Source organism: Populus nigra, chromosome 1 (genome assembly GCF_951802175.1).
Source record: "Populus nigra chromosome 1, ddPopNigr1.1, whole genome shotgun sequence".
Taxonomy (NCBI): Eukaryota; Viridiplantae; Streptophyta; class Magnoliopsida; order Malpighiales; family Salicaceae; genus Populus; species Populus nigra.
This window is the reverse complement of record NC_084852.1, coordinates 44962187-44975945: the sequence shown is the minus strand read 5'-3', so window position 1 is coordinate 44975945 and position 13759 is coordinate 44962187. Positions and strand designations below refer to the sequence as shown.

Sequence of the window (13759 nt, the reverse complement as noted above, 5' to 3'; positions counted from 1 at the left end):
GATCTAATCTCTAAAACTCGCAACCCGTGAAATTCTTGAACCAGATTCAGTTAAAAAGCATAATTCCCAATCAATTTAATTTTAAAGGATGAAATCAGGAAAAATTATCAATTTAAAAAACTTGTCAAAAAATAGCAATAAAAAGAATTGAGACAAAATAAGAAAGAAAAAAAACTATGAAGGATGAAATTGTAAAAACAAAAACCTAAAAAATAATACCAAACAAAATAAATAGCGATCAAAAGAATAAGAACCAAATTTGAAAGAAAAATAAATAAATGGGGTGAAATTAGAAAACAATTATAATTTTATAACTTATTAAAAATAAAAAAATAGTAATCAAATTATTAGGGACCATAAAAAAATAAAAGGGAGGTGAAATTGAAAAACATATGTAATTTCATGACTTTTTAAAATAAGAAAATAGTAATTAAAAGGACATGGACAAAATATAAAGGGAAACTAAATTGCAGGGGTTAGTCTGATTTTTTGAAGGGGTTGACGTAGAATTCGAGGTAGGAAAAAATAAAAGTGAGAAAAAAAATATCGTTGATTCAAATCCTGATGCATGTTAGGGGCATGTGCCTCCCTATTGAGTTGGGGGCTCTGAGACCTTTCAAATGTCGTCCTGAAAGGCGATATTTGGTGGCCAAATAACCCCGCATGCGTCCCTCGAATAATGCGGAAGGCATTCACAAGCTAGCATGTTCTACACACTCACATGCAACTTTTTTTTAATTATGTTTAATTAATGTAAATTACAACAACTCTGCTGAGTACCATTGAAATTTACAATAAAACCAATATAAAATGATAAAAAACCCCTTGAGTGATAATTATGTTGTTTATTTATTTAAAGACATCAAAGTAATTACACAATTTAAAAAATAAAAAGACAAAAAAATCCCTAAGTAACAAGTATTATATTATTTTATTATATTGTTAAATTAATAATTTTATTGTAAAAAAAATAAAATGATGAATCTAAACCCATACAATTTATAAAAACCAATTATATCATGGTAAAACAAATCATTTTGCTTCCAATACTTAGTCTAATTTTTTTTTTATTTAAGAGTAATTTTATAATTACATTGATATAATAAATAGTATTATGAATCTTGACTAAGATTAACTTAACTTTTTGAGGATATTTAGTTTTTTTTTAATTTAATATGCGCGCGAGCAAAAAAAAAAAAAACCTCTTTCATCTGTTTGTATATTTCGTTCGCTCGTCACTGATTAATCTTCTTCCATTTACATCTACCTGTTGTTGGTCCCACAAATTTCCATTACCGCGTTTTCATGGATGTAATTTTGAAGCTGGCCTGTCTGCTGAGTTTTGTTTTGGCTGGTAAATCAATAAATACGGCAATGGTGGACATATGTCTAAAATTCCTTTGAGTTCCAAATAGAATGGGGTAACGTTGCGTAGAAGAGGACTTCTCTGTTGTATACTGCAAGGCTTAAGCCTCTCGGCGAAGTTTAAAACGAATAAATAAAAGAAAGATTTACAATTTAACGTGGCCTGCAAACTTCTTCTGTTGAGGTTTGGAAACTCCTATCGTTGATCGTTTTGTAACCAGTCCTGATAGAATATGTTTCCAAACATAATAACTTGCGCAATTTGTTTTCCTTTGTTAAAAAATGTTCAAAAGAATTTGCACTAATCTCATGAAATATAATTATATGTATTGAATGGTAATACAAACGCTACACAGAAAGCAAGCACGTAGCTTTATTATAAAAGAAAGTAGGCCGGAGAAATTCCGACTTTTAGTTTATAGCATCAGGTGGGAATAGCTACAGCATTTCCCATCTTCAGTACATTTACATTGCAGGAGCCTTTGGATCTTGTATGACTGTCGTAATTCTCAATCCTACCAGATGAAACAAAACTAAGTTGATTAGTAAATAAGAACACAGCAAAGTTAAAAAAAAAGAACATATATGCCATGATCTTGCTGGACTCTATAGTGTACACAAACAGATGTTTCGAATTTTATCAGAACGTCGATGCTTAAATTTCATGCAACTTTATGCAAGGATGATGCTGGACTAAATTGGCTGGGTTGGCCTCAATAACATCGTTAAATTAGACAGCTTTGATCTGGTCAGTGTTAACTATTATCTAAAGAGGGGTATTGAGTTAACGAAATCTCAATTCTTCTGCTAGAAAAGTAAACAGGATTTACCCGTTGAATTATTGCGATGAACAGTCCCTGACAATAAATTGTATGAAACATTCCTGAAAAAAACATCATTTGCAGATTTGTCAATAAAGGAAGGGAGACAATCATAAATAACTGGCTAAATTTTCATGCGAAACGTCCTCTAGTTGGAATTAACATGTAAGCATCTAAAACATACATCCATGTGAGTGTATGTGTGTGCATGTATAAGAGAATAGCAGGCTAGCCCAGATGATAGGCGCCGAACCCTTGCGTGCCCAAGAAATAAGTCCCTAAAAAAGCTGTAAAATTGCAGAAATAAGTGAGTTGACTCACAGGATCCTCAATCTTCCTGTAGTAATGAGGTTAATAACTGATGTTGGTATTGTTCCGGTTAGCTTGTTACCGTGCAATCTCCTGGAATCAGAAAACATGTAACAGTATCATGAAGAAACCACGATGCTAAATACTTCTCAAATTTTTCTTCCAATCAAGAAAATTCAAAAGGTTTTGGATATACACTTACATAAACAACAAAGATCCCAAGTTTCCAAGAGAAGCCGGAATTGGGCCAGACAGTTTATTAAGGTATAAATCCAAGCTGACTAGTTTTGTCAGATTACCCAATTCTCTAGGAATAGGTCCACTGATATTATTGCTAAATACCTCCCTGCAAGAAAATAAAATATTAATGTCAGGACATGCAAGAACACAGTTATGTACTTTGTCCATCTAGCTTGTCAAAGAGAAAATGGGGCTTAGAATATCAAATGGTACATTAGTAGCTCTTAAAATAAAATGGCATATACTTCCCAAGCTGAGATGTGAGAAGGCTTACAAATATTGAAGATTAGCCAGAAGTCCGAGCTCGGGGATAAGAGGTCCTGATAGTCCAGCTTTGCCAAGGTCCCTATAGTGATCAAAATCCAATTTTCAAGTCAACCTAAAAATGTATTTATTCTCAAAGTAGCAAGAAAGCAAAACCCAGATCGACGAAGAGCATGCATCAAATTTGATTAAGACTAAAGAGTGACGTACACCCTGGTTACGCTGTTATCTGAGTTACAGGTGACATGAAACCATGTACACGGGTTAACTAGCGTTGGATCCCAGCTCTGCAGTACATTGTTTGGATCAAACAGCTGGGTTTTCCAAGAATTTAGAACATCCCCTGTACACAAATAAGCATGTTAGCCATTTTGATTACTAGAAGACTAAAGAGTAAAGGCGCATATTAACTATCTCAAATCAATATTTCTCGGCCATTAATTTATCACGTTCTCTGCAAAGATCGACAAAACTAAGGTGGTAAAGAAGAAATTTATGTGGAGATGGTGTAGAACATAGAGCGGGGTTTCCTTACCTTCCAGGTTACAATCCACAGTGGCAATAGCAACAGCAATTACGAGGCAAGCTAGAATTCTTGATGCCATAGTGGGACAAAAAAAAGGAAATAAAAGCAATTAGATGGATGGCTTTTCTGTGTAGGCACCTAATTCACGTACTTATTTATAAGCATACGATACATGTACATCACAGGCACAGCCCACTACAGTGCTCACTAGTAAGCACGGATACTAGCTAACATGTTGAACTCTAGAATTTACAACGCGTTTTTGTGTCTTTGATACAGACACGAAGAACTTTCAACAATCAACTCATCCAAACCAATTACATTCACCCAGAAGAATACTGCAGCTACCAAGTCAAAGTCAAGTCGACAGTATAAAAAGTGAGTCTTCTTAAGGACGTAATAGATTAAATGTAATGACTTGTTCCTGCTTTTACTTTGAATAGAGAATCAGTCAAGAATCTTTGGATAGTTCCTGCTTGCAGATACTGTTGGTTTCTAGAGAAGTAAAATCATCCATTGTCAAAGCCAAACTACAACAGTCGGGTTGTTTAAGTATATTATATATCTATATGGGATGTTGATTTATTGTTATAGACCACAGAATATATAGAATATCCATATTTGATGGTCACTAAATTCTCATTCATTTATCTTCGGCACCTTCAAATTACAAGTTTCTAACTTGACAACCGGAGTGTCCCATGGGAATCGATCCATCTGACAAAATTAAGGAAGCCTTTTCAACCTATAAATAAATTCATTCTTGGTAGTTTCCATCAACTATCTTTGTCTTCAATATCAAACGATGAAGAACCAACTCAAATGTTGTATCCCGATCAGTAATCTCTTCTTGAAAAACCAATTTGTTTATAGTCAGCCAGACAAGATTCTCCACAAGATATCAAAAGCCGCATGAGAATTGCATTGCGCTGAGAATTTTCACCCAAACAACAGTTCATCAATGGTGTTCGGCATGCACCACTATCAATTCAACCATTTCAGAAATGTTTCTAGTACAATTTCCGAACAAGGATTCTAAATTCAAATCTTTTTTTTTATCTAGAAAACCTTTTCTATAACTCAACAAAAACAAAACTTTTTTTTATCTAGAAACCTTTTCGTGTCTTAACAATTTCTCCCTTAAATTGTTGTTCTTAAACACTCAGTTTAATAATAAGAGACTCTTGTATAAACAGATCTTATAGATTGCAAACAACAACTTATTTTCTAAACTTCATAAACTATTATAATTTGAGTGTGTTTTCTTTTGTATTTTATTTACGAATGATAAATAGTTTTTTTAATATTTTGCAACTGCATATAATGTGATAATATAAATCTAAATTAATTTTAATCCGATAATTTATGGATTAATAAAACTAAATCTTTTAAAACAAGTTTTAATTTATTATGCAGAGTATGTCTTGCTTTTATTATTAGAATTAATTTCAAAATCAGCTTTATTTCTTCAACTAAGATATATTTAAGTAGATTAGATCAGTTGCGGTCAAATAATGAAATAATTTTTGCTTTCCTTTCACCTTGTCAATTCCAAGTTAATCAATCTTTATTTACCCCTCAAAAAAACTCCATACTACCTCATCTAAATCTTTGACATACCTTAACTAAGGTTGCTTTGGGAGAAAAAGCTGCTTGAACAGTTAATACTGGCATAATTAAACCAATCATTCGGTTGAAATCAATTTCCTTGTTGTCATGTACTTGTATCAATTCTTGGAAACTCTTAAACCTCCCAAGATTTTATTCATTGTTATTCGACCCATATATACAATTCTAAATACATAACATGTATTATAGAATAAAAATAAACTCAAACTATATATGATATTTAAACCAGAATTCTAAATAATAATTCAATAAAAATTTAAAAAAAAAATTTAAATACAAAAAACCTTTTCCTATTTCAATAGGAAGGGTACTCTTTAAATTTTATTATTGCAAACTCACGGGTGATAAACATGTTGGCAAAGGCATCAATTTTTTTTTTGTTTTTGTTACTTGAGTGCTGGCATGATCTGGGTCCTATCTCTCAAGGATATTACCAATACTGTAGCCATCGAATAGACTTTCCACGCATGCAAGGAGTACTCCACTCCACCTGTTCGGCAAATAAATTGAACAAGTTTTAGAGCAATTCCACTACTGTCGTCGAGCGCTACAAGAAAAGAAAATGAAGTTCCGTATACCGATCGGAAGATGATGGTGATCTCAACAGTATCCCTTCTGGGAGACCCTCGATGTCAATGGTCAAGATTTGGCAGCCGAAAAAGGACAATATCCACAGCTTCCAAGTTATTTACAAGCTACCTTGGTAATTACAACAGTCAACAGCATCTATATGAAGTAAGAGATGGCGGCGCATCACAGCGGGAGCTAGTGAGCCTAAACAGAGACAATAAAGCAACACTTGAATTACATTATTAGGAAGTTAAAACTGCTTGGAAATGTTGCAAATGCAATGTTGTTCAGAGGTGCATGCTAACCAGATCAGAAGAGCAGCACGCCAAATTACATCATCATTTTTAAGTATGGTAGTTTTTTTCTTAAAGTGTTTTTTATTTAAAAATATATTACAATAAAATTTTTTTATTGTTTAAAAATTATTTTCAACATATCATATCAGTATATTAAAATAATTTAAAAATAATAATAATAATAATTTAAAATAATAAGAATAATAAAAAAAAGGGATTTATGACGAGCTGTAGAGCCCCCGGTAAAACTAAGTCCCTGTGTAATATTGTAATCATGCTACTTAGAAAGAGTCCAAACGATCTTTGTTGAAACTCGAAGGTAAATGACCTGTTCCACTTAAGGCATGCATTGAACCGGGGCACCATATCTAGAATACTGAGTCTTCATGTATATTAATTTTATTCAAGTTCCAAAGAATGGCAGCAGTTAACATGGATTTCGCGTATCCAGCTTGAATTTTTTAATCAATCTTTTGGAATATCGGCAAGAACAATATCGGAGCATGATGACCCGGTTACTTGTACTATAAGTTGGCCTCCAAAACGAATCTGATTCCCTTTTTCCTTTTGAAATGAAACTAAAGAGAAAGTTAAAAAATCATATTTTTGAAACCTGAAACGGTTATTGACCCAGTTAAATGATCAAGTTATAAGTTAAATGAATTAATCTAAGTTAATCGGGTCAACCCAAAAAAATATAGTTCCCAGTTGAATTAAATCCTCCTTCATGCTTGCAAAGTGCATCTCCATAGCTCCCAGTCACATCCATAGTTTTTCCCTGTCTTTCATCTGTCTTCGTCTGAAAAGAAAGATACTCACACAAAACTAGCAACAACCTAGCCCGTTTGGCTATTGTGCTTTCGCCAAAATTTAAATATTTAAAATGCTGAACTTAAAAATAAATTTTATATATATATATATATATATATATATATATATATATATATATATATTAAAAAAACACTTAAAAAAACACTTAAAAAAACCAAAACAAATCGAGTAAAACCTAATCAATTAGCTAATTATTTAGGGAAAGTTTGGAAACGCGGCTGCAGCGATATTCCTAAAAAATTTTAAAAAAAAATTTTTTACTAAAATTTAATATGATTTATATGTTTTGGATCGTTTTGATGTGCTAATGTTAAAAATAATTTTTAAAAAATAAAAAAATATTATTGACATGTATTTTGATACGAAAAATTATTTGAAAAGCACCCACAATCACACTACCAAACAAGATCTTAAACAAAGATCCAAGAACCTGCAGATATGCTCAATAAGATTACAGAAAATTAATGAGCTGCTCATATCTCTCCATTCACAAAAAACAACTCAGTTCCAACAACTGCCCTTTTCTCTACAAAGCACGCACAATCCACAGGACCAAAAGGCAAGAACAAAACTAAGATGAGTTACTGGACACCAAAGTACCTTAATAGTGACAATTTTCGTCCACAAATGAAGCTATCATAGAAGAGTCGAGCATATGGCTGAAGTTGCTGTTTTTCCAGTGCGCGGAGCCCCAGGTGTTAGTGGTTTATCATTGGGTCAATAATACTAATCCCTCGTTTTGTGCTCCTAGGGCGGGAAGAAGAAAAGAAAACGCGAAGCAATTTGCACTTGTCTCAATCAAGATGAGCTGCAAGACTTCCTTTATTTCCTAATTGTTCGATCCTTAGCATCTCGAGTGGCCAACGAATGCCTTTGCTTTCGCTTGATTCGAATGATCTCTGTCGAGCCTCTCTGGACTAAGGGGCGAAGCGGCTCAATGTCAAGAGAGGTATAGAAGGCTAAAGGCCACAAAAAATAGAGAGTGAAAGAAGGAGATTCAAACCTTTTTCATAGAGAAACAGCAGCTATCAATAGTCAGATGTCCCTCTCTGCTCCTGAGCTGGGTTTCAAAGAATTAATTAGGTTACTGATTTTGCTTCATTCTTCTTCACTCTTCAGTCTTCAGCATTTTGGATTTTAGAAAGCTCTAAAATTCAAAAACAACGTTGTTTAATAACAGTCAAAATAAAAAAAAAATTGATTAAGAAATTAATGTTAAATTAATTGAAAAATAAATTTTATAAATGTTTTTTTTTTAGAGTTATTATGATCTCAAATAAATATATTTTTAGAATTAATATTAAAAATTATATGCATTTAATTTTTATTATATAATTAAATAAAAATTATTTTAAAAAAAATTATTAAACTTAACTAAATTCATGACCCAAGAGACCAAAATCATTTAATACAACATCATCTTAATACTTTAAAAATAAATTCCTCTTGGTTTTTTTTACAAGATGATTCATGCATTATCCAGTTACCTAAGTTAGAACCCATTATTCAATCTCATATCATACTAGCTCTTTCATAGTTTAATTAAAACTTATTACCTGTGTGGATTTAATATAATAGCATTGCCAAAAGAAATCCACACACTCAGTGTTCTTTTTTACATTAAAAAAACCACTCATCCAGCCCATGACAGAGCCCAGGGCAATGGACTACTTAGAAAATAAAACTCCTCATCTCTGAGGTACTCCCGATCTGTCTGTCGTTACCATATCGGTCCCACGATGCCTCTTACCAGCCAGAAAACCTCTAGTGCAATAATTTAAGACGAAACACCATCAACCGTAACCATATTAAGGGAATGCTGGCATGATCAAGAACAATGCACGTGCGCAAGAAAGATACTGAGAATTGTACATTCACTGTGAGACAAATTTAAAGAATATTTACAATGAGATCAAGGACATCTAACGAAGCATGAATTTAACTGTCAAGAGCTTCAGTTGTCTTCACAAATCGACCCTTCACTCGCTTCCTGGTATCAGCTCTCGCCTTTCTTGATTCATAGCGTATGTGCTTATCATATCTATCAACACAATTTAATGGTTCAGAATGCATCACTTGATAAGCAAGCGGCGCAAAGGAAGGCATGCATACCTTCTGGTTTTTTTCTTCTCCTTGTATCGCTGCATGGCATCGCCTCGATTCCTGGCCAGCAACTCCATGTCAACCTTGGTTGCTGCTTCCATTTTCAAGCCTTCACCTCTTACGAGGATAGACTGTTCCATGAACTGGACATCATTAGAACTACTTGAACATCTTGGTTTACTAAAACCCGATCTTACTATAGGGAGGTTGTTACTTTCAGATGTTGCTGGGCCCTGGCTGGATGTTGGGTTATTTAAGTTGTTCTGCATTTCAAAAATAAAGTACAAAGAAGAAAAGGCAAATAAGCCACTGACAATGCACATGGGTTGAGGATTGGCATAAATAGGCAATAGATGACATAGAACAGGCTCAATAACATCAAGGTCAAGGACCTTTCCAATAAAATGCCCAACAGTATAAATCCATTCATTTATATATCATATACGTCAATATACAGAAATGGACTCTATATTAAAAATTAATATTCATAGCACATAAGCTATGTGTTATTATAATTATAATTTAAAAATTGGGTTTGATTACTGTAAATAATTAGTGCACCAGCACTTTCTAAGAAAATTTTGTAGCACCAACTAAAAAACAGAAGGTTTGCAAAGAAATCCCTCCCCAAAGAGTTTACAGAGATTTCAGCCAAGATCCCCACAATTATCAATAGAACTTACATTAAATGACGTCATATCATCATGCGCGGTAGAACAATTCATCCGGTACATGTCTCCCAACATTTTTGGGCTAGTTGACGATGTTTCTTTCAGTAGTTCACCAAAATCCTTGATCACAAATCCTGCATCATTTGCAACATATTCAATTTCTAACTGGCCAGATTCATCATGATTCCTCAGTTGCCCTAAATGAAAGTCCCATACCTGCAAAAGTAGCAATCCACTGTCATTATTGAAGACACATGATATCCTTTCTTCAGTGTTTTCACATGAAAAACTACTCAGTCATCTGAGCTGTGTGATAAAAATGATACGAGCAGGGATATGACCTAGAGGCAAACGTTTCCTAGAAAAGCAAGATGAAAATCCTCTACCAATTGAATTTCAAAAGCAAAATGCCGAATTCATGAAAACACTCTTAAATTTCAAACCTTCATGAAACCTTCAAGAACTACATGCAAAACGGGATACATGATCATGTTAGATAAACAAATTCACCCCAATTTTTTTTATTTAATAATTTAGGAAAATCCCGTGTCTCCCAATTACAAGCCACAATCAATATTGCTATTCTATTACTCGAAAGATGAGCAAACAATTCTCAGAGTGGCCACCATATTCACTTGTTTTGTTTGGCAATGTATAAATTTAATCTACATTAACAAAAACAACAAGAAATGCTCACAAAACATCACATTTGGAAAATCTCGGTAATTCATATTTTTTACCTGAGTGCCATGAGCTTTGGCATTGCTATCCCACGTTATATCCCCACCAACAACTCTCCCATTAGACTTGACATCCACCTCCGTCGGCAGCATAAGCAAAGAAGTAAACGGCCTTTGTTCCTGCAGCAATTGCTCACCTCTAACATTACCACCACTACCATTACCATTACCATCACAATCAACAAGATTATCATCCCCAAAACCCCCATCATTCCCGTTCCCAAATTGCACTCCCTTCACACCACTCCGCCATCCGCTTCTACTCTGCGTCACCAAAATCTCTCCTCCACCATCACCACCGCCAAAACCACAACCCTCGCCATCACCAAAACCACAACCCTCGCCCTCAACACCACCACCCATCAAATCCCTCTTAAACAACTCAAACAACTGCTTATATATCACATGCTTATATTTCCCACAACTTGGGCTCTTGGTCACATTTCCAAAAATCATAACATTGTCAATATTCCTATTACCATTATTATTGTTTTCATTAGGCACCATCAAGTCTTGAAAAGTCAAATCACCACTGGATTTATCATAAACCCAAGGCTCATTTACCAAATCATGAATGACCCCACAATTATTATTACTCCAATTTTCAATCAACGGCTCCGGTTTCTTCTCTTCCAAATCAAAACCCCAGATGGAAGCCAAATCAAGGGCGGAGGGACAACCGGAAAACCCTTCAATAGTAGTACGATCGTGTGAAGCGGACACAGAACAACTACCGTGAGCATCCCAATCGCACTCTTGACAAAGTACCAAATTGTCAGTTGAGCAGCGGAAAGAAACCGGCTCCGAGCTGCAGTTGTCGCAGATCTGCGAGCGGACATGCTTTCGCGAGAGGAGGTTTGCCGAGTGGACATGTTGGTCGCAGAATAAACAAAGTTTAGCGGAGTCAGCTCGGCAGTAGAGAACTGCTGTTTGTTCACTGCAGAAATCACACGGTACTGTTTCTTTGGTTTTTGATTTGTGGGTATCCATCTTTGATGCGCTAGAGAAAGGCGAAGCCCTAGAGAGAAACGAGGAAGAGAGTGTGTCGTTGTGGGAGTGGAGGAGGAAGAAGATATTTGTTTGTAGTAACTTTTCGGAAGTGAATAATAATAATAATAACAATAATTCAAAGTTCTTTTGGACATGAGATGAGACATGAGAGTGATATTGTTGTAATAACAATAAAATTTGAAAAGATTGAGCCCCTTTTCGAACATATCTTCAAGATCTTTTTTCGCTGAGCTGGCATTTTAGGCTCTTTTTAGATTTTGTTTGAAACTTTTTTTATTTAAATTATTTTGTGTTTTAAAATTATTTTGATTAACTGATATTAAAAATAAATTATAAAAAATAGAATAAATATTATTTTAATAATTTTTAAATAAAAAATATTTTAAAAACAAACCACTAAAATGAAAAATAGCTTCTTACAAGATTAATGCTCTTTTTTTTCCGGTACTATAATTTAATGCTTTGGACCTACCATCTTTTCTCCATTAAAGCGGTATTTGTAGGTAGTAAACTAGCAATTTATTTATTGCCTTTGCCTACGAAATTGCCGGATTTTGAATCATTATCGATTCTTGGGTTTTTTTAAACAAACTCTTAATATTTACTAGATTAGGATGTCAATGAATAGCCGAGGGTTGTATTTTTTTTACAGTTATATTCTACGTGTTATTTATTGATTAAAATTTTAAATATTTATAAATTATTTATTAGGTTTTGGATATTAATATAAGTATCTATTATTTAATTATTTTTTTAGTATTCAATGCAAAATAAAATAATTAATATATATTTGAAGTATGTATAAATATATATCGAATTATACAATTATAAAATCATAAATATTATACATATATGTGTATTTTATATTAATATTAAGATATGTATATATTAAATTGTATTAAAAAATCTAAATGTTATATATATTTCGAGTTAGTTTGAGCGGGTTTTGAATTGAGTTTGTAATATTCGTACTCTATTTATTATTCATTAAGTAAAGTAATTATCTAAAAAACACCTATCAATTCAAGTTGGTATTTATCATTAAATTATCATATGTATACTAGATATTAGCTTACTAGGGGGATCAAAACAATTTCTTTTGATGTAAAAAAATAATTAGACATTATTAATGTGTTTTTTAGTAGAAAACATAATTATGAATTCAAAATTTAATGTATATTGAAAGACATTTTTTTAAAAAAATATTATGGCAAAGATATATCGAATGACATCTTGTTTTAAAAATATTAAAATGATAATATATGGGATTGATCCGGGTCAACCCGTGTAATTCATGATTTAGGTCATGAAATTATAATAACTTTATAAAAAGCAAATCAAAATAAATTATGAAGTTCAATCCTTAATCAATCTAATTTTAAATGACAAAATTGAAAAAAAATATTCAACTTTAAAAATGACAAGAAAAGACACGAGTAGATTCAAGCTAACATGTCAAACATGCGGTTCCAATTACGCACCCCACTAGATTTAATAAATCTTTTATAAAACTATTTTTTTATTTAATTATACAACAACAAAACAAATAATACTTATAAAATTGAACACTAATAAAATATTATGACGTTCATATAAAACTGTAATAATCTAACAAAAACCAAACCAAAACATATCATGAAAATCAGTTCAAAATCAATCAAATTAATATTAAAAATAATTTTTTAAAAAAAAATATATCAAACACACTGTAGACATTTCAAATTATGGACATGCGAGCAATACTTGTCCAATGAAAACTTGACAGTTGGCTTGGACGATCCTTAAGAAAGATGCTTGGCAAGACACGGTCATTTAGCACTTTACTTTTTTGAACTTAAATATACTATGATCGAGATTATTCTAAAAGACTACATCTACATGAATGATTTAATCTAAGATTTTCCTAGTTAGTATTTGAAAATGATTCAGATGTCCAGGTTTTTTTAAGGTTCTTATTTCTTTCTCTGACTCAAGCAATAATATTTGTCCTGATTAATGTTTTTTTTTCTATTTAATTAGAGACTGATTCATGTAATAATATCCTTTTTTTTTCATGTAATTAAATGATATTTTTTAGTTTTTTGCGGGCATTTCACTCGATACAAACTCCATACTTTTTAACTATAAATCTCTGTGATTTACTGCTCAACAGAGACTTCACTCTTTATTTGACGTAAACCTTTAGGTTTGCCGGTCAAATTTTTAATATCTTGATAAATATAAAATTTATTATTAATTTAAAAAAAATCAAGTGCATGGACAACACTCAAAATCATGTGAAAAGCACCTGTGCACATTAAATAGCACGTGCAGCCCCTCTAAACATCCAGAAATATCCTTTTAACTATGTTGTTAAAAGCATCAATGCATCATCATGTTCTCT

The 13759-nt window shown here is 32.7% G+C and overlaps 2 protein-coding genes across 2 annotated transcripts; both read right to left on the bottom strand.

Moving 5' to 3' along the window:
• Positions 1–1660: 1660 nt before the first annotated feature.
• LOC133680928 (leucine-rich repeat protein 1-like) lies at positions 1661–3824 on the bottom strand. The gene is made up of 7 exons (XM_062103977.1): positions 3535–3824; positions 3210–3342; positions 3010–3081; positions 2698–2841; positions 2508–2588; positions 2196–2248; positions 1661–1880 (listed from the first exon to the last, which is right to left on the bottom strand). The coding sequence occupies exons 1-7, from the start codon at positions 3602–3604 to the stop codon at positions 1831–1833; spliced, it is 603 nt and encodes a 200-aa protein (XP_061959961.1). The 5' UTR covers positions 3605–3824; the 3' UTR covers positions 1661–1830.
• A 4803-nt stretch (positions 3825–8627) lies between these two features.
• LOC133699035 (zinc finger protein CONSTANS-LIKE 14-like) lies at positions 8628–11499 on the bottom strand. Its single transcript, XM_062122161.1, has 4 exons — positions 10366–11499; positions 9638–9841; positions 8964–9217; positions 8628–8892 (listed from the first exon to the last, which is right to left on the bottom strand). The coding sequence occupies exons 1-4, from the start codon at positions 11353–11355 to the stop codon at positions 8790–8792; spliced, it is 1551 nt and encodes a 516-aa protein (XP_061978145.1). The 5' UTR covers positions 11356–11499; the 3' UTR covers positions 8628–8789.
• Between the last annotated feature and the right edge of the window lie 2260 nt (positions 11500–13759).

What these genes read in the sequence shown, in the direction of transcription:
- LOC133680928 (XM_062103977.1), bottom strand. Translation starts at nt 3,604, where the DNA reads ATGGCATCAAGAATTCTAGCTTGCCTCGTAATTGCTGTTGCTATTGCC. An exon ending in GATAACAGCGTAACCAGGGT is followed by an intron (nt 3,082 to 3,209) that starts GTACGTCACTCT and finishes TGATCACTATAG; the next exon opens with GGACCTTGGCAAAGCTGGAC. An exon ending in ACAGGAAGATTGAGGATCCT is followed by an intron (nt 2,249 to 2,507) that starts GTGAGTCAACTC and finishes TGTTTTTTTCAG; the next exon opens with GAATGTTTCATACAATTTAT.
- LOC133699035 (XM_062122161.1), bottom strand. Translation starts at nt 11,355, where the DNA reads ATGGATACCCACAAATCAAAAACCAAAGAAACAGTACCGTGTGATTTC. An exon ending in ATGATATGACGTCATTTAAT is followed by an intron (nt 9,218 to 9,637) that starts GTAAGTTCTATT and finishes TTTGAAATGCAG; the next exon opens with AACAACTTAAATAACCCAAC. An exon ending in GAGAAGAAAAAAACCAGAAG is followed by an intron (nt 8,893 to 8,963) that starts GTATGCATGCCT and finishes TTGTGTTGATAG; the next exon opens with ATATGATAAGCACATACGCT.